Raw genomic sequence first — 19,756 nt, 5'->3', positions numbered from 1 at the left:
CCAGAGAGATGGGAGCTTATCCTCCAGCCCGCCAGGGGCAGACCCCCCCTCCTCTCCAACCCCTGATGTCACCGCGCCCACCTCCCAGGAGCAACCTGACCGGGTGTGGGGTTTCAGGCTAATCTTGGGCGGGAGAGGCCGTCCCCAGGCCAGGTCAGGGGAGAGGAGAAGAAGTGGCCCCATTAGGCGGGGCAGCCGGCCGTCGCAGCTGCCTCTGCCCCTCGACAGCATCGCGCCCGCCTGCCAGGAGCAAGCTGACCTGGAGACGGGCATCCGGCTTCTTGGGCAGCAGAGTACACCCCCAGGTTTGGCCGTGGGGAAAAGGAGAGCAAATTGACAGGCTCCGCGCTGCAGGTCCTCTACCCCTGCCGTCGCCTCCCCCACACTTTAAAGGCACTTCCCAGGGCGCCCCTCCCCCAGCAGGCTAAATGGGACAGGTGTGTCTGGTGATCTGAGGCAGGAGAGGCCACTCCCACACCAGGCCATCGGGGAGACGGGAGCCAATCCACCAGCTCCCCAAGGCAGCCCCCTACCCCCACAGCAGCCACCGCTCCTGCCCCCTGACCTCACGGTGGCCGCCTCTAGGGAGCAGGCTGACCTGGAGATGGACGTCCGGCGAACTAGGGACAACAGGGACCGCCCCCAGGGCAAACCATGGGGAGAAATGGGAGCAAATGGACCGGCTCCATGGGAAAACCTGCCGCTGCTGCCACCACCCGCAACGTAACACGCCCGCCTCCTGGGGCCAGGCTGACTAGGATACACGTGTCTCTTAACCCAGGGCAAGAGACACCGCCCCCAGGATAAGCCGCGGGGAAGATGAGAGCAAATGTGCCCGCTCCCCCGCTGCAGGCCCCCGACCCCCGCCACCCGTGCACCCTGACTACCCTGCCTCCCGCCCCCAGCAGGCAAAGTGGGAAAGGGTTGTCCCGGGACCTGGCGCAGCAGAGGCCGCCTGCAGGCCACGCGGCACAGACATGGGAGCTAATCCTCCAGCTCCCCCGGGGCAGCCTCCCTATCCCCGCAGCCACCACCTTCCCAGCCCCCTGACTGCACCGCACCCATCTCCCAGGAGCAAGCTCACCTGGAGTCGGACCTCAGGCAAATCTCTGGCGGCAGAGGTCGCCCCCAGGCCAGGCCGCGGGGGAGAGAAGAAATGGAGCAGCTCCCTGGAACGGACCCCAACCCCCAGCCGCCGCCGCCGCCGCCGCCGCCGCCTCCCAGGACCAAGCTCACCTGGAGACCGGCGTCCCGCCTCTACGGCAGCAGAAGCCGCCCCTGGCTCCGCCGCGGGGGAGAGCGGAGCGAATTGACCGGCTTCCGTGCGGCAGCCACCCTATCCCCGTGGGCCCTGCACCTTAACGACACCGCCCCCACTCCCCACTCAGCTTGCTGAGTGGGACAGGTGTGTGCAGTGACCTGGGGCAGCAGAGGCCGCTCCCAGGCCCGGCAGCCGGGAGAAGGCAGCTATTCCATCAGTTCGCCAGGGGCAGCCCCGCTCCGCCCCCTTGCCGCTGCCACCGCCCCCTGACCTAACCGCCCCACCACCCAGGAGCAAGCTTACCTGGAGTCCAACATCTGGCGAATCTCCGGCGGCCAACGCCCCCCCAGGCCAGGCTGCAGGGAAGAGAAGAAATCGACCGGCTTGCCCGGGCAGCCTCCCACCCACCGCCGCCGCCGCCGCCGCCGCCGCCGCCGCCGCCGCCGCCGCCGCCGCCGCCGCCGCCGCCGCCGCCGCCGCCGCCGCCCCCTCCGCCACCCCAGACCATTGCACTAATCTCCCGGGGTCAGGCTGACTGCGAGGATGTGCACTTGCCTTCTGACCCTGGCCACGTGCCTGAGCACCTTCCTGCACCCCTACACTCCCTGTACCTCTGCACCCCTGCCACTCTCTGCCCTTCCGCACTGCCTACACCCCCGCATCCCCTGAACTGCCTGCACCCTCCACAGCCCCTGCACCCCTGCCACCACTTACACCTTTGCACTGCGTACACTCCTGCACCCCTGCTTGTCCCACACACCACCTCTTGGGCCTGTGGCAGAGTCTCTGCTGTTAGACCAATGCACAGGAACTCACATCTTTGCCAGTATATGATGCATCAGTGGACGTCTGGGGTTGGCTGCAGGAAGGTACATGTTCCCGGTCACTAGCCTGGGCCACTAGGGTGATCTCTGTGAAGTCACCCAGGACGGGCTCAGAGATGCTGTTCTCTGGGAAGAGAGGAGTTGAAACCGGTCTTGAGGGCAGAGCTGTGCTCACCAGGTCGTCCACGCTTCATGTTTTACACGGGGTTTCGGAGAAGTGAAATTGATCCTGCCAAGTAAGACCGGCCTGCTGTGCGCCCACCTCAGTCCTGGGCTCTGAGGCAGACCGACTGGCTCCTACCATCAGGACAGAGTTTGGGCACCTGAATGGTCCCTTGGAGGCATCCTATCACTTCTCAGGAAGAAGTCTGGCTGCTTCCACCCTATGGCCCTCCCTCCCACTGTGCTGGCCTCAGGAAGGTTCCTTATTTGGGGAAGAAGGCTGCCCACCCCCTACCCCACCCCTCACCTTTCTCTAACCCAGGCTGGTGCTTTCTCTGCCCTTCAGAGTCTGGAAAGCCATTTCTCTTCAGGTATGTCCCTTCTGAGATGGACTTGCTTCCACTCAATTCTAGGCGAGGATGCACCATGGAATGCACTGGGTAAGAGAACCAAAATAAATAGTTTCTTCTGTGAGGTTTTCTGTTTATCTACTGGGGCTGGGCTGTGTGTAGTTTGCTACAGCTATTCGTGCGAGAGGCTTAAGCCAACCGTGTGTCCTTGTTTTCATCTCCCCGCTGTCTTTGGGTTTTCCCTAGACACTCCTGAGACATTTACTTCTTTTAATTTTATTCCTGTTATTACACAGGGGCCCTACTGACATGGAGGTAAGGTGTTGGGGGAGCGGGACAGAGCAGGGCATTTGTAGTCCTGTGATTAGTTCTCATTGAGCCTGTGCCCTGAGCTGTGACCTCCACAAGTGTGTCTCTTTCCCCCACCCCAATTTGGGTGACACAGAAGGTATTTCCCTTCCCCCAGGTAGGTTAGGTTCTGGTAAAATAATTTCTCATTAAAAAAAAAAAAAAAACACAACCCCCCACAATGGAAGAGAATATTCTGGGTGTATTTCAATAGAGCTATTTTTTCCTTTCCTGGCAGGAACCATGAGGAGTTTTCCTATGATCTTCACTCTGAGAACAGGATACGGTCCTGGAGGTAAAATGCATGAAAAAGAGCAGGGGGCCCCTCTGACTGGCCCCCTGGAGTTGTCACACTCGGACTTCCCCACGCTGAGCCTCCAGCTGGCCTCAGGGACCTGTTAAATCTGCCTGCCCCCGGGGTTCTTACAAAAGCGGGTTCTGCCCTGGGAGCTGTGACTCTCCAAGCCTGCCCGGCTGCCTCTCTGTGTTGGGAGCAGCTTTCCCCCTCAGTTTTCTTGTGGATCTAAGAAGAGCAGTGGGTTTGCAGCTCCCTCAGCTCTGGTGTTGTTTTCAGGACAGAAGGAGCAACTTCTGAGCTCCACACGAGCTGGACCAGAGGCTGGAAGCCTCCCCTCCTCTGCCTCCATGCAGACAATCAGTGGCTGTGGTTCTGGCCGAGTTTCTGAAGACGTGGATTTAAACACACACATCCCAGCCCCCACAGGAGCACACAGTCCCATAAATCCCTACAACTTCCACTGGTAACTACGGAACTGATGAGGACACGGGTTTCGGGGCTGCAGAGGCCTGACTGCATGACTTTCTCCGTGGCCTATTAATGTGGTTGTTATGGGCCTTGTCTGAAGTGGCTTGCTTACCGCACCTGGTACATGGGAAATATAAAATAAGTACTAGAACCTCCACTTTTTCTCCCTCTTGGGCCTTCCAACCTAAAAAGTAATACGTGAACTCAGACGGCCTAGTCACCACAATGAGGTCCGACAAGCCCGGCTCTCCTGAGTGATGGACACTGACTTGCGCATTAACTTGGAACAGTAGGGGAACCGCCTTCCTCTAACTGGGCCTCTCCCCACACCAGGCACGCCCTCAGCTGAGAAGGGGCCAACTCCCCCATTGAGGTGTGTGCTGGTGGCTTCAGTGTGACCTGGCCCAGCCGGGACATGAACCTGCAGTGAGGTGGAGTGTCAGGAGGAGGGGGGTCCCTGCTGGGGCAGCAGGGGGCCCGGTAGCACCCTGCGCAGCCTGGTGCCTGGGGCTCCCCAATATCTCCTACGGCCCCCGGGTCGGCTCTGGTCTGGGCCACTCCATGCACCCTCCCAGTATCTTTTCATTAAGTCCCTTTTTTGCTTTTATCAGCCAGAGGTGGCTTCTGTTGCTTGTTCAGTGAAACAGTGCATCAGGAAACCAGACTATTTCTAAGATCAGTAAAATACGAACTTTGGTCAGCTCGCCGGGCAGACCGTGCAGCACAAATTCCCGCACAGGGCTGTGCAAATGCCTTACGTGAAGGGTCCTCATCATCTGTCTTCAGAGATACAGAAGCTCGTGGTTCAGGTAAAACCTCAGGGAGGGATTGAGGAATCCAAAGCTGGTTGGTTTCAAAGACTAACCGGTCAGACCAGACCCCTGAGCTGTGGTCAGAAGCCTGGCTCAATGTCACGCAGACTCAGCACCCTAAGTGTCCGGTGGGGCCGGTGCTGTTTCCTTTACAGGCTCTCGTTGGGGAGTCACTGTAGCCCCTTACACTCAGCAGGGAATCCAGCCCTCTTAGCCCCCACCCTGAGTGTTCCATGACACAAATCTCGGGAGTGTTTAATTTTCATCTTTGTTTAGGAGGATGAAGCTGGGGCAAGAGGAGAGATAAATTCATACTTAGTGACACCAAGTCACAGCCAGTACCTCCTCCTCGGAGAGCTATGTGCTCCCACAGTGGTGGCTGGGGGGCTGGGCAGAGCCCCTCCTCTGGTCACAGAGGGACTCACTCCTCTGACTGCAACTGATGGGTTGGACAACCAATCCAGAAGGGACAGAGCATCTTTCCCGGGAATTTGGAACTGACACACAGAAATTAATTTCACTCATCTGGGGATTGGGAGGAGGGTGGGAATCAAATGAAACCAGAGCAGGAGAGAAAGTTACAAGTGAATGACAGAGAGACAGAGAGACTGAACTTGTGAGAGTAAATAGTGTGAAGGAAGGATTACAATCAGGGCACAGAGGAATTCCAGCTCCTGGCAGTCTAGTGTGTCCCAGCCCACCAACAAACCTGCGGGATGGTTAACATCATTCCAGTTTTGCAGATTAGGAAACAGGCTGAAAGAGATGGGGGTTGGTTTAGGGTGCACAGTTAATTTAATTGCCACTGGACCCCTCACTTCCCACTGCCTGAAGGCACCGTGATCCTCACAGGGACCCTGCAGTGCTGACAGCCTAGCACCCTGATCAAAGGGACCCTGCGGGAGTGGGAACCTCTCTTGAGTTTGGAGAGTTCCCTGCACCGAGATTCCATGCATCAGCCGGCTCCCGCTCACCCCAGGTTAACGTCCCCCCAGCTGTGTAGTCCCCCGACCCGCTTCCCTCCCTGCCAGGCACCCCCGTCCTTACCACCGAGTGTACTGCAGGAATTCAGGCACAGGGATGCCCAAAGCAACACGAGCCCACCGGCTGTACAAACAGCAGACTCCCAGCCCCACCTGGGCTCCATGGGGATAGTAGGTGTCCTCACCTTTCATGTACCTAAGGCAATCTGTTTCTTCAGCTGGAGGCTATAGAGAAAAATAAAAGGTCCAAAACTTTGTTCAGTGAGGAATTCCTCCAAGGACCTGACTTCAGTGTCTACAACCAGTTGTGCTGGCCGCTCTTACCCCCGGACTTTGGGTGAGGTGGATTATTGATCAGCACAATCGCCGGTGGCCCAGCTCCTGGGCTTGGCTGCCCAGAGGGGGCTGGGGGAATGGGTAAGGCCAGGGCACTCAGGAAGACCACAGAGGACCTGACATCTCGCCTCCGCAGTTGTAAACCCTTCCCCAAATCTCAAGGCATCGGACAGAGTGCAGCCACCACAATAATGAGATGTTCCCATCTCTTCACTCACTCCTGTTGGTTCACTTACGTGCTGAGCATCCCCTGGGTCACAGGACATGACACACAGGATGGCCGATGGGACAGGCTTGGTAATTCCCCCTGGATCCTGTTCAATCTGATGGAAGAATGATCACTCATAAACGGTTTCTCAAAAGGATACATAGACAGGAGACAAACTGCAGAGTGAATCAAATTTTAAAATATAAATGAAGATCCCCCAATCTCCCCGCATAAGGTTAACAGCATAAAGAAAATAGATCTTGCCTTTGATCACCAAGGAAGTGGTCACCCTCTCTCAGGAGGAAAGGAGAGTTAATCTTTAAGCAGGACACAGAAGTGCTCCATCGAATTGGACCAGGACCTCTTCATTCATTCAGCAAATCTGTATAAGCTCCTACTACTTATGGGAATCTAGTAACTATACCCATTCCCAAGGCTCTTGGGCTTTATTAGTCAACAAAATAGACACGACTCCCCATCACTGGGGGCTCAGAGTTTTAGCAGAGAAAACAGGCAACATGATGGGGGTAGCAAGAGCTTGGGGAAAAATAAGAGTGATATGAGCAAACTCAGGTGATTGTGGTGGGGTGGGAGGCAGGCAGGAGGGAATAAGGCAATCCTGGCAGATCTCAAGGAGTAATGAACTTGAAGCAGAATAGATCCGGAGGAAGAAGGAAGAGCCGGAGCCAGAGGCCCCCAGAGTGATGGGGAGAGTGTGGGCGGAGAGGCAGAGCAGGCCGGGTCCTCGAAGACTTTGGGACGACTTTGGCTCCTAATGGAATGGTGACCCTTTTAGTGAGTTTTGATGGGATGGGTGATGTCCAATTTATGCTTTTGTTTTGGGTTTTCTTGGGAGGAGGTTAATTTATTTATTTTAGTGAAGGTGCTGTAGTTTGAACCCAGGATCTCATGCATGCTAAGCATGCACTGTATCACTGAGCTACACCCACCCCCTCAATGTATGCTTTTATAGGCTCCCTCTGACTCTGTGTGGATGAGATTGTAGAAAAGCAAAGATGGAAGAAGTAGGCTAATTGGTGTCCAACAAGGGGTTGAAGGTGGCTCCTAGGAGGGTGGGGAACAGGGAGTAGGTGGTTAATGAATTCAGAGTAGCCAGAATTTTCTAACAAGCTGGATTTGCTGTCTGTGTGTGTGTAAGAGAATGAGAGAGAGAGAACATGGTTCCAATATCTGGACCTGGTAAATGGGATGGATGTCCTCTCCATCCACAGGGGATGGGACAAGATGGGGCTGAGCAGGTGGAAAGGGGCTGGAATCAGCTCAGTTCTTCAATGTCATGGTTAAGGAGTCTATTAGATATTGCCACAGAAATGCCTAATAGGTAGAGGAGTCGGGTTTTTTTTCTTTCTTTTTAACATTAAAAAATATAATTTAAATGTATTAATTTTATTATGTGAATGGATTTGGAATTTTATTTCATGCCAAGTTATATGTTATAATAGCCAAATGGAAAATATATCAGAAAAGGGGAGAAATGAGGGCTTTCACATAAACTGACTGTCCATAACGTAGGTAAAATTTCAATGAAACCGTCTTCAGTGCAAAAACCTCATCTTGGTGTTACATAAAATTAAATGAAAAAGGACTATGTTGATGTATCATTATTTCATGTTACATAGTAGCCCCAAACAAACACACTGTTTAACTATGAGGCTTGTAGAAATACTATTCACTTTATTGACATAAATACAGAAATGCAGAAAGGTTCTAAGGTAGAATAAGCATCTTAGTGGAAATAATAGAGATCTGAGCATTTCACATGATATGTATGGACTGATTCAAAATTTGGAAAAGTAATTTACACAGTAGAACATATGTATGAATGTGAAAGCAAGATGAACGAAAGAAAAAGAATATGAGTATCAGGGAGAGAGTTCCAAATGGAAAAGGCCAATCAGGGAGTTTTGGACAAATCGAGAAATTGATGGCATGTCAATTTCCAAGTCTGGTTGCTTCCACCAAATGTATAGCAGTGAGAGAGAGGAGAGACCCAGGACCCAACTCCGAGGCACATTCGCAGTAAATATTTGGAAAAAAGAGGAGACGTTGGCAAAAGACCAGCCAGTGGATCGAAAGCAGAGCGATGGGCTGGAGGCCAAGTGAAGCAGGAACACGGGGGAGGAGAAATGGAAGAGCTGGGTCAAATGCTGCCAAAGGGCCACGCATGATGAAGACTAAAAACTGACCACTATATTTAGCAACGTGGGGTCACTGATGGCCTTGACAGAGCAGTTTCCATAGAGCGAGGGATCAGGGGAAAAGCCAGAGTGGGTGCAAAAGGGAATGGCTCAAGAGAATATGCAGACAGTGAGTTTAAACGACTCATTAAAGATTTGCTGCAAAGATATGGGGTGGCAATTGGTGGGGGCCAATTAGAGTCAAGGAGTGCTGTTTGTTTCTTTTAAGAGGATGGACTTTTATATACTGATAGGAGCCAACTAGCAGGAGAACAAAATAGATGAGGTAGTGACAGAGAGGATGGATGTGGGAGTGACAGCCCGGAGAAGATTGTATGGATGGGCCCCCTGGTGACTTTTGGATGATCTGGCTTTCGGTGTCACCTGTAATAAGAGGTGGGGCAGCGAGAGTGAGGTCACAGACATCAGAAGGCGAGCGGATGTGCTGGGAGTTGCTGGTGAAAGTTCTCTTCTGTTGGCTTCAGTTTGCTTGGTCAAAGTAGAAAAGTAAACTTACCAGCTGAGGGAAGAGAAGGAAGAGTTACTGGAGTCATGAGCAGAAGATACAAAAGAGCCTTCAGGGACAATGGGACAGTGAAAAGAGCAGAGGGAGACGGGGGGAGTGTGCTCCCAGAAAGTTACGTTTTATCTTTGAGGTCCCCAAGTGTTGGATGTGTGATTGCCCTTCCTGCTGTCTACGAAATAAAAATTGAGTATGGTTCAGGGAAAATGCTATTTCATTCTAAGAGGCTGCCTGTTTCTCAGGAACGGTCATCTTAAACTGCAAACACTACAAAAATGTTGAAAAGAAGAACTTGTGTACCCAATGACCCACTATTTTCTATAAATTTGGTTGCTATTTAGTTCCCCTATCAATACCACAGAACCGATACTGCCTAGGATGGAGATACATCGATGCTTAAATGGAAATGAAATCTGTATCTTTTTCCTAAACTCCATGGCTTCCTTACCATCCCATTCCCCTTGGAATTTAGGGGTGTCCGGTATAAGAAATAAGAAACAGTTTGAGAAAATCCCGGCTCAGAATTACACAGCACAACCTCAGCTCAGAAGTATACAGCCATAAAAATGTTTAGAAGCAAAACCCCATAACTACTCTTAAAGAATTTTGCAAACCTGGGCCTGCCCAGATGTTTCCAAACTGGAAAGGTACTCCAATCAGTTGACCGGTACGGGAACCAGAGGCTGGTCAGCCTTTTCTGTAAAAGCCAGAGAGTAAATATTTTCAGTTTTGCAGATCATTTTGTTGTAACCATGCAGGTCTGCAATAAGAAAGCGAAGAGCACTGGGAGACACGAAACAAATGGGCATGCCCACACCCTCCCTTCCACTCAGGGCAGCTTCTCTGTGGTGGGGAGCTTTGCCACAATGACTTGTTTCTTTGTTTCCATTGGTTTCTTTGTTTCCGCCTTACTGCTCAAACTCAGAACTTCAAGTGAGCCTGGTCCTTCAGCATCCATGCAGAAAGAAGGCTGAGCGTGGGTGGGGATCCCACCTGACAGAGAAGAGAGATGGCTTGTCACCATGACATGAGACAATCACACCTTCCGGGGTGAAAGGGAACAAAGATAAGGGAGGGGCACAGCAGTGGGACCCCTGGGTCACCTGCCAGGCTTGCTCTCCCTCCACGGCCACCCTGGGGGCCTGGGTGGTGTTGGAACTCAGCTACAGTGATTAGGCTGAGGGGACTCAGGATAAAGGACCCTCCGTCTCCACACCGGGTTCCAAACGCAGCCTCTCTAAGTCTACCCTCTGAATTTCTGGAACTCAGCTGGAAGAATACATGATCAGGCCAGACCCAGAGCCCAAGCCAAACACGACAAGGGTCACGTGGGGTTGTAACCCGGTGCTCAGCGGTCGGGGTCTCCTTGCAAATCTGCAGAAATCCCTGTTCTGCCTCATTCCTGGGAGAAACCCCACATCTCTTCCTGCTGTGTCTGTTCTTCTCTTGAGGCTATTGTCCTGGAGGGATGCAGAGTCCTTGAACCTGGCCCTCCAAACGTACATAAGCAGCCTGTTCAATAAAACAAATTATGCACTTTTTCACATTTGCCAGTTTTTTGATTCCAGAAAGGCTGCGGGACTCTTTCTCACTGTCTCCTGTGCCCCCACCACTTGGTGGCCCTCTCCTCATGGAAACACGATTTCCCACAACTGCACCCTGCCTCCCAGCTTGTCAGAGGGGAGTGACCCACAAAGACACAGGTGTTTGTGAGGATCCTGTCCCCCAGCAGAAAGCCTACTCCTGGAGCCACGGACAGGGATCTGGCCTCCTGAGCCGCTCAGCTCTAATTGAAAGCCTAAACTGGGGACCCCGAACATTGCTGACTGACTTTCTGAGTCACCTGGGCTGGAAGGGCCTGATTTTTCTTTCCAAGAATGGATGTAGCACAGCCTCCATTTTCAGGGCTGACATTCATGACGTATCTAGTTCCCCCAAATGCACCCCAGGAAGGAAAGGCCCTTCCATCCCACTGGTTAGAAACCCAGCCCAGGGGAGTTCCGAAGCACTGCATTGCTGTCAGGTCCAGCATCCCTGCAGAGTGGCCCCTGCCCCTGAATGAGCCCCTTCCCTGGGCCTTCCCTGCCTCGACATGACCACACCCCAGGTGGTGCTGGGGAAGGCAGGGAGTGCAGTGAGGGGAGGGGGGAAGCAGAGCCCCTTGCTCTGGAGTGAGGAGACCACAGAGAAAGGCACACACCACCCCGACCCTATACCCCAAACTCTTAGCCCCGCCAACACAGGGGCCGCTCTGCGCCCTCTCACCGTGGCTCTCCTGTGAGACTACACCCAACCAGACATCTGGCACCCAAGCCCTACCTCCCCTCTTATGACAGATCCCGTCTTCTTGGAAACTGCCTAGCAGCGCGTATTCAAGGCCGGCAGCGGGCCTGGCGGATCTGCACTTCAGGTGCCCTACCTGGCCAGCCGTGCGTGCCTGGGCTCAGTCCTCTTTCTTGCCCACCGGTAGCCTGGGTCCACGTCCGGTGCAAGCGGAGGCCACGGAGCCCAGGCTGATCCCCACACACGGACAGGTGAGGGTGCCCCCGCCCCGCTGCCCCGCTGCCCCGCCCACTGGTGGCAGCAACGCCCCAGCCTCCGGCCGGCGCCACCTGCAGGTCAGGACTTCCGCGCGGCCCTGCCCTCCCCGGCCCCGCCCAGCTGTCCCATAAGCCTCCCCCCACCCCCGTCCTGGCTGCGCCCTGGCTCGCATTGGCTCCGCAAGTTCTGCCCTCGCACAACTAGACTCGGGAGGACGCACGACGCAAGCGCTAGGGGAGGGCCCCGCGGAGTTGCCATGGTTACAGGCGCCACGCTCTGCGCGGGCCGGCGTGCGCTTCTGGGGCGGGTAGCGGGCTCCGGAAGTGTGCAGCTGCCCGGGACCATGGCGGTGCTTGCTGCTGGGGATGGCGGCTTGCTCGGCCGGGCGACTAGTTCTGGCCTGGTCAGTCGGCGGCCGACATCCTGTCTGGGGCGGCGTCCCACAGATGGTAAACGTACGTCCGCGCCGTCGGCGGGGCCGGCGGACATGAACCGGGGTGGGATCGGGGTTGGGGCGGTGGCCGGGGAGGGCTGTGGTGCCGGGGAGCGTGTTGGGGCGGGGCGGGGCAGGGCTTGGGCACAGCCTCAAGCTTTCCTCCCCCTCAGGCCCTGGGGCTGGGGCCGCGAGTCTGGGTCGCCCTTGGTGGCCGCGGCCTCCCAGAAACCCCCGGAAAGGGCAGGCGGAGGACCCATCTTAGATGAAGCGGGGCCTTACCCGGGTTTTGAAGAGCCCCAGAATCAGATGTTGGAATGGGGTGGCTTATCAGCCTTGTTTATCTGCAGGGAAATTTCAGTTCCATCCAGATGTTGGTTCCTTCAGTCAACCTCAGGAAAAAGACACAAGGGTCAGTGCCGATAAGCAGTTATCTAGGGCTTGACTCAAAATAAACTATGCGGGGTGTAGGGATGGTAGATGGGACCCTCCCTCTTGAAGTTAGCAGTCTTCTGGGATTAGAGGCCCCAGTTGAGGATTACATCCTCATCTGCAGTAATGGAGCTTGTGAGGAACACACAGAGAAGGGAGGGGTGTGGTGGCGGTAACTCATTACAGAATCCAGGACCCTTGCCTGGCTCTTGTGTAGAAGAGTCTCGCCTTGGATAGGGCAACAGTTATCAAAGTGTATCCAAGGCCCCTGAGGTGCAAGACCATTTTCATAGAAACGCCGGGATGTCACCTGCCTTTTGCACACTCTTGCTCTCCCGAGTTCCTGCGGGGTTTTCCAGGGAAAACCTGGCCTGCGATATCACAAAACAGGGAATGCAGAGGCAGATAGGAGAATTCAGCTCTCACCAGTCCAAAAGAGATTTGCAGAAATTAAAATCACTGCTATTCTTCTCACTAATGATTTTTCTTTTGAAAAATAGAATTATATTTTGTTTAAGAGTATTAATGGTAACATACAGTAGATTGTTAATATTTTTAAGTGAATTCATACACTTTTTCTAACTTCTTATTTAACTTCTAACACAGGAAATATTGATAGATTAAACTCACATAAATAGCAGCCTTTTGGAGTTCTCAGTAATTGTTAAGAGTGTATAGGGTTCTGTAGAACAAGAAGTTTGAGAGCCCCTGGAGAACGGGTGCTCAGATGCTAGTCGGGTGCTTAGTGGTGTTAGACGGATGCCAAGATGTCTTCCGCAACTGCTCCCGGACTTGAAGTAATTGGCCACATGGAGATGGGTGGGCAGTGCCTCCACTTTACAAACCAGAAGCTGCTGAATGTGTCTGGAGTCTAGGCCATGGGCTGTGCAGGGATTCCCGTTGTATCTGTTCTATCTAAGCCGGGATTCCTGTGCAGAGGCCTGGCCCTGAAGACCCGCTCTCCTTTGCTCCCAGCCAGGTACCTTCTGTGTGACTTCAACCCTCCAGAGGGCTTCAACCTCCGTAGGAACGTCTGCATCCACATTGCCTTCCTCCTGAAGACCCTGCTGAAGATGGAGGAGCCGGTACTGGTGCTATTCCCTTGGGGCCACCTCTACCACTGGCAGAGCCCCGATCCCTGGTCCGACTCCTTTGACCTCCCAAGTCTCAACAGAAACATCCCTGACATTGAGTATGAGCAGTTCATTGCAGGTGAGGTGGTGGTCATTTAACTGGGGCCAGGTGGTCTTTGTTCTGGTTCCGATCTGAACATCGGGCCATCTTACTTTGGGCTTGTCGGTCTGCTTAGGGGCCCTGCTCATGTTTCCTACACTGCAGGTGAATTTGGTTTTTCCATAGTTATTTCGGGAAGTCAATTTGAAGTGTATGAGTTCTATGTCCCCTCCCCTCTGAAAACCCTGGCCTCCTGGTGAGATGCAGCGGTGACAAGGAGGCCACTGCCACAGAAGCCCTTGTCCCAGAAAGAGTCGCTCTCTGTGCAGTCAGGGCTGTTCTTACCTGTAGGAAAACACGATGTGTGTGGAGCATGGGCCACGTGCTGGAGAAGATATGTAACTGCCCATCCAGTATAATTTGGTCCTGCTCAAGCTACCCATTTAAATTTTGTAAGAGGGAAGAGTTCAAGATTTTCTTTGAATAAAGGTATTTAGAGCTTATCAAATTTTTTTTAAATTGAAATGTGTTTGATTTACAATGTTTTGTTAGTTTCAGTTATACAGCTGTTTTGTTAGTTTCAGGTATGCAGCATAGTGATTCAGTTGTACATATACATAGTCTATTCTTTTTCAGGTTCTTTTCCATTATAGGTTGCAAGATACTGAATATTCTTCCCTGTGTTCTACAGTGAATCCTTGTCGTTTGTCTGTTTTACATATAGTAATTTGTATCTGTTAATCCCAAACTCCTGTTTGTTTTATAAGTCTGTGAGTCTGTTTTTTGTTTTATAGATAAGTCCATTTGTATCATTTTTTTAAAAATTCCACATATAAATGATATCATATGATACTTGTCTTTGTCTAACTTATTTCACTTAGTGAGATAATCTCCAGTTCCATCCATGTTGCTGTAAATGGCCTTATTTCCTTCTTTGTTATGACTGAGTAATATTCTGTTATATCTAAATACCACATCTTTATCCAGTCATCTGTCAGTGAATGTTTAGGTTGCTTCTATGTCTTGGCCATTGTAAACAGTGCTCCTGTGGAAATTGGGGTGCAGGTATCTTTTGGAATGAAGGTTCCCTCTGGATATATGCCCAGGACTGGGATTGCTGGATTAGGTGATAAGCCTTTTTTTTTTTTTTTTTTTGTCTTTTGAGGAATCTCCATACTGTTTTCCACAGTGGCTGCACCAAACTACATTCCCACCAACAATGTAGGATGGTTTCCTTTTCTCCACAGCCTCTCCGGCATTTATGGTTTGTGGACTTTTGAATGATGGCCATTCTGACTGGTGTGAGATGATAACATTGTAGTTTTGAGCTGCATTTCTCTGATAATTGAACGATATTAAGCATTTTTTATATGCCTATTGGCCATCTGTGTGTCTTCATTGGAGAATTGCTTGTTTAGTTGTTCTGCCCATTTTTGGATTTGGTTGTTTATTTTTTTCTTATTAAGTTGTATGGACTATTTATATAGTCTAGAAATTAAGCCATGGTCAGTCTCATCTTTTGCAAATATTTTCTCCCATTCCATAGGTTGTCTTTTAGTTTTACTTATGGTTTCTATTGCTGTGCAAAAGTTTATAAGTTTAATTAGGTCTCATTTATTTATTTTGGCTTTTATTTCTGTTGCTTGGGTTGCTTAGATTGCCCTACGAAAACATTGCTGAGATGTATGTCAAATAATGTTTTGCCTATGTTTTCTTGTGAGAAGTTTATAGTGTCGCGTGTAATATTTAAGTCTTTAAGCCATTTTGAGTTTGTTTCTTTTTGGTTTTTTTGCGACTCTATTGTATGCTTTTGATTTGTGGTTACCTTATTCTTCAAATATATCAGCCCATTACTATATCTATTTCCTTTAGACTGATAATCACGTAGGCTCCAACACATCCTAAGAATAACGAAGAAAAAAAAGAAAGAAAAAAATCTACATTTTCTTGCTCCCCTCTCCCATTCCCAACTTTTTTTATTCTGATGTCCTTTTTCATTTTTACATCTTTATGTTTATTCTCTTGCAACTCGTTATTGCATTTCCAACTATGGTTTTCCTGTTTCTATAGCATCCTGCTTCCTTTCTGTTTAGAATAGAACCTTTTAATGTCTCTGTTAGGTTCAATATTGCTGAGTTATCTCACCTCCCCCTCCCCCCTTCCCCCCAGGCCTCTGAATCCTCAGTCCAGGGAAGCTAAACCATTCTAGCCTTCATCGGTTCTGGGAAAGCAATCTTCAGAGTGGGAAAAGACATTGAAAAATAATATTCTGTGAGTTGCATTCTACCCTTGCCCAGAGATGAGAAACATCTGAAGGTGGAGGAAAACAGTTGGAGGTGGGGAACACAAAGTCTTTTCTCCTTTTGCTACTGAAGAAATGATTGCTTTTGTAATTAGTGGTGATGCCCTTTAAATTGGTGAGATCGAGATTCCACAGCTTCAGCGCCTGTGAATAACCAGCTGGGAGAAAGCTCTCTAGGGCCCCTGCAGTGGGAAAGGCAGCCCCTCTGAGCACCTGTTGTTCTGTATTCTTCCTGCCTCCACACGGGTTCCCTAGGCACCGTGCAGGACGATGCAGTTACCCAAGGTGGAGGACGGGGAGACCCCTGCTGTGTGGCGAGCCACAGAAGCCCACACTTGAAGGACAAAATGTAGAGTAGTGGGGCGGTCATAGGAACAGGGGATGGTTGAGACCCAGGATGGTGTCCTGGAGTCCAGCAGCCAAGGCTGGTGGGGCAGATGGGGCCCTGGGGCATGGGCAGTCCTTGAGGGATCTGAAGCAAAGATAGGAACCAAGAGACTGGATTCGTGTGGGGGTACGGCACCCCTTGGAGGCTGCGGGGCAGCTCAGTGGGCCCAGGGGGAGCAGGCACTTCCCCAAAGCTGGGTTGACAGGTCACAACCAACTCACTGGGGACCGAGAGGCACTGAGTCATTTTTAACTTTTTGTCCCTCTTCCTGGAAAAGAAACTGCTGCCTGTTAAATAGCCTTTGTCGTTAGTGAGAATTAAAGACATGAAGCAAGATTGCCTCAAAAGTCATCCATTGTTTAGTTGTTAATAAGGGTCAAATGAAAACTTGAATAGATGAAATGAAGCATTCATCAGAGGATTTGAAACTCCTTTAAAATAAAAATTCTTGCTGCCTTTGTTCTTCATTTCAGGGTTCACTTGGTGATAATAATCATAACCAAAGCAACAGCAAACCCTTACAGAACTCTGTCCTGCTGTTCCAGGAACGCTGTGTTCATGACAACCCAATGAGTTGGCACCACTGTGAGTTCCACTTTAAAGGTAAGGACATTCATTAATCACACGGCTAATAAATGGCAGAGCTGGGACTTGAACCCGAGCTCTCTGGCCCCAGAGACCCCTCTCAGCCCCTTCACTGCAGCTCATCACTTGGCATGCCCGACACAGGCCAGCATTTACGAGCAGCGTGACCTTGGCCAAGGCTGCTTCACTGCTTGGTCTCTGATTCCTCATCTGTAGAATGGGGGTGTGGGCAGTGAACTCTGTGAGCTCAGTGGTCACTTCCTCCAGCTCTGCAATTCTACTGCTTTGAGTTAGTATAGTAAGTATCCGAGCCCCTACATGGCCCACACATGGGCTGGCGCTTTGCTAGGCCCTGGGTTACGGAGCAAAGCAAGATCCGCCTGCTCCTCCGAGGAGCCTGTGTCCCTCCACGGCAAACAGCTGCGAGGCCCAGGCTCCCTCGCTGGCGGTCGGGGGCTGGGCAGGAAAGTCTGATAAGAGAAGATGGAGGCAGAGCCCCTCCGGGAACAGTGGTGGCCACACAGCTCTCAGGAGCGAGAGCCTCTGTCCAGGCTGCTGAGAGGGGGATCCTCATGAGGCCAGTAGTCCCCCCAACCTAAGCCCTCAGGACAAAGATCCAGCCATCCCTGCAGTGTCACCATAGAGCCAGTACATCCTCATCACTGTGCCTCTGTGCTCCTTTGTCCTGGGGCCTCTCTTCCCCCTACACCCAGAAGACTCTTCTCCCTCTCTTCTCTGAGTGCCCCCTCACTTCACCCGTGGTCCCTGCTTCCTGGGCCACCATCACTGGAGTTGACGCTTTGCACCTTCACAACCCCCGTTTGATCAGGAGCCTGGGTTGGCCTCCTTGTGCTCACTTTCCACCTTCAGATGATTGCTCCTCCCCTCGTAGGAGCACATGGAAAACCCAGATCCTTTCCTAGCAGTGCCTGCCACCCTGGCCTCCCTGCTCATCTGCCTCAGTCAGGAGCACCTGGACCACCAGCTCTGTATTGCCTCGCCTCCTACCATCAAGACGTCAAAGTTCATTCTCCTTCCACCACCCAGTATGGTCATTGTAGGGTCTTCTTCTCTGTCAGCCTGAGCCAGCCACCCCCCATTCACCCTACCCCCGGGCTCATACCCGGGCGTGTCTCCACCCCAGGTCCAGCCTCTCTCCTTTAAGTGCCCACCTCTAGCCGTCCAGCTTCTTCTCCACCAGCCTCCCTGGCCCTCCTTCACCCTCACTGGGGCATCATGTGCTGACTCCTCTGCTTTCCTGCCTGTCCACGTTCCTCTTACTTCCACTTCCCCACCTTCCAGCTCTGCATCCACAGTCAGCACTCTCTTTATGACAGACAAAACCCCCTTGAGCCTTGACCTTTTCAGTTCCTCACCAGGCCGACTTCCATCTCGGTTCACCCAGCTCTACTTGTTCTGAGCCTGCAGGCAGCAGGCTCTCCCAGCACAGATTTCCAAGACTACAAATCAATGCCCACCATGTTGCCGCTGCCAGGCAATCCTCCAGGATTTCTCTAGTGAGCACATTTCCCCACTTATCACTCAGTGGTGTCAACATTCTCTGCTCTCTGCACACCTCTAACCTTCCCTCTGTCTCTTCCCTGACTCCCAGCAGATGGCCTTGCCTCCTGCTTCAGAGAGAATGACATGTCACTGGAAAGGAGCTCGCTCACCTGCAGCAAACCTGCTCACCTCACCTTTTATCTGTCCCTCTCCCACCTGGACTCTAGCTGTAGTTGTTCTTAATTCAGTGAGTTTAGTTGACATATATATACACAGTTAAAAGCATAGCACACTATCGGCTACCTTCTAGGGGTTACTTTTTCAATTTAACATGGAGTGTGTGATTCATCCACTTCATTGCATGTACCTGCAGTTCATTTGTTTTAACTGATCTTAAATGTTGTGTGTGTGAAAGTAACACAAGGCAAGGGTAAGCCAGGATTCAGGATGCTGGTTACTTCCTGTGAGAAGAGGCCAAGAGCAGGATAGGGAAAGAGGACACAGTATGTCACTGTCAATATTCCTGTTATGATGCTGGGTGATAGGTTCATAACTGTGTCTTATAGTATTAATTTTAATACATAAATACCTCTGACAGGCACCTAAGATGAGAATGTGTCATGAACCAAGACATACAATGGGTAATATTACATCATTATTGTTATGTAATCTTGTTATATTATATATTAATCATAATCTTACATTATTTGTTATGGGTTATATATTATATAGATGCATGAATTATATATTATGTGTATAAACACCTACATATGTATTATATACTATCTGCTAATAAATAAACAGAAGATAATATGCTAGTATATCTTCTATTATGTATTATTTAATAAATAATAACATACTCTATCCTGTTATATGACATGGAACATAATCTTTAATAAAATAAGAAATCTGTCAATATATATTGGTAATTAATAAAATTAAATAAAACAGCCCGCAGCTTTTAACGCCGACACCGCTCCAGCTGTCACTGTGATTTCTCTTCCCTTTCATGGCCGAGGCCCTCACAGTGCTATCCGTTCCCCCTTTCATCTCCTTATCCTGAACCTTCCTCCTCCTCCCATCCCATGCTGCCTTCTGCCCCGTGGCCCCTCTAGTCACCAGCGGCCTCTGGGGCACTGATCTGCGGGCATGGTCTCAGGCCCCAGCTCACCTGCCTGTCCGCCGCCTCTGCCACCGCTGGTGGGGGCGGGGCGGGGGTCAGAGTGCACCCCTTGTCCTGGAAGAGAACACAGCACAGACTGTGACCAGCAGCAGGTGTGGCCGGGAACTGCAGGACTTGGGGGAGAGCCAGACTGTCTGCATCCAGACCTGGGGCACTTGGAGTGTGAAGAAGCCCCGTCCTCACTGCCCCTGAAGTGAGGAAAACACCCTCAGGTGAGTTAAAGTGCTTATGACCTAGGTCTGTTGGCTGGAAAGGACAAACGGGCCCCTAAGGGGAGGGTAGTTGATGTTCCAGGCCCCACCAAAGCCCTAAGGGCTGGCGGGGAACCAGGCTGGACGCTCCACTGGAACCAGTGCCCCCTCGGGGGTGGGGCCTTCGGGAACAAGCAGAAAGCCCTCTGTCTCTGGGGGGGAACGGGGCAGTGTGGGAGCATCCCTGCAGCGAG

General features: G+C 51.5%; 2 protein-coding genes across 34 annotated transcripts in view; one reads left to right on the top strand and one right to left on the bottom strand.

The window, feature by feature from the left end:
• LOC141579566 (uncharacterized) overlaps nucleotides 1-11,408 on the bottom strand; it is a 145,890-nt gene extending 134,482 nt beyond the window's left edge. For 6 of the 20 annotated variants that reach the window (XM_074376182.1, XM_074376190.1, XM_074376231.1 and 3 more), the window contains exons 1-9: nucleotides 11,191-11,399; nucleotides 9,386-9,764; nucleotides 8,633-8,768; nucleotides 6,079-6,165; nucleotides 5,571-5,731; nucleotides 5,233-5,279; nucleotides 2,555-2,683; nucleotides 2,078-2,211; nucleotides 1,565-1,617 (exon numbers count right to left, since the gene is read on the bottom strand). In XM_074376182.1, coding sequence (XP_074232283.1) covers nucleotides 1,565-1,617; nucleotides 2,078-2,211; nucleotides 2,555-2,683; nucleotides 5,233-5,279; nucleotides 5,571-5,731; nucleotides 6,079-6,165; nucleotides 8,633-8,674 — 653 coding nt within the window. In that variant the 5' untranslated portion in view covers nucleotides 8,675-8,768; nucleotides 9,386-9,764; nucleotides 11,191-11,399. Of the gene's footprint in view, nucleotides 1-259; nucleotides 281-1,084; nucleotides 1,283-1,564; nucleotides 1,618-2,077; nucleotides 2,212-2,554; nucleotides 2,684-5,232; nucleotides 5,280-5,570; nucleotides 5,732-6,078; nucleotides 6,166-6,314; nucleotides 8,769-9,385; nucleotides 9,765-11,190 lie in introns of those variants that run through there. The other 14 variants (XM_074376257.1, XM_074376260.1, XM_074376265.1 and 11 more) reach the window with 13 other exon arrangements.
• A 29-nt stretch (nucleotides 11,409-11,437) lies between these two features.
• On the top strand, nucleotides 11,438-19,046 carry LOC141579570 (GDP-fucose protein O-fucosyltransferase 2-like). 14 transcript variants are annotated; one of them, XR_012511170.1, is made up of 4 exons: nucleotides 11,438-11,767; nucleotides 13,153-13,389; nucleotides 16,514-16,643; nucleotides 18,241-19,046. XR_012511170.1 is itself a non-coding variant. In XM_074376329.1 (3 exons), the coding sequence occupies exons 1-3, from the start codon at nucleotides 11,569-11,571 to the stop codon at nucleotides 16,525-16,527; spliced, it is 444 nt and encodes a 147-aa protein (XP_074232430.1). In that variant the 5' UTR covers nucleotides 11,438-11,568; the 3' UTR covers nucleotides 16,528-19,046. The 14 variants fall into 14 exon arrangements, 3 of the variants coding, with proteins under 3 accessions (XP_074232430.1, XP_074232378.1, XP_074232410.1); XR_012511171.1 differs by having other exon boundaries at nucleotides 18,238-19,046; XR_012511168.1 differs by having other exon boundaries at nucleotides 17,552-19,046.
• The last annotated feature ends 710 nt before the right edge of the window (nucleotides 19,047-19,756 follow it).

Source organism: Camelus bactrianus, chromosome 2, assembly GCF_048773025.1.
Source record: "Camelus bactrianus isolate YW-2024 breed Bactrian camel chromosome 2, ASM4877302v1, whole genome shotgun sequence".
Lineage (NCBI taxonomy): Eukaryota > Metazoa > Chordata > Mammalia > Artiodactyla > Camelidae > Camelus > Camelus bactrianus.
This window is presented reverse-complemented; position numbering and strand designations above follow the sequence as displayed.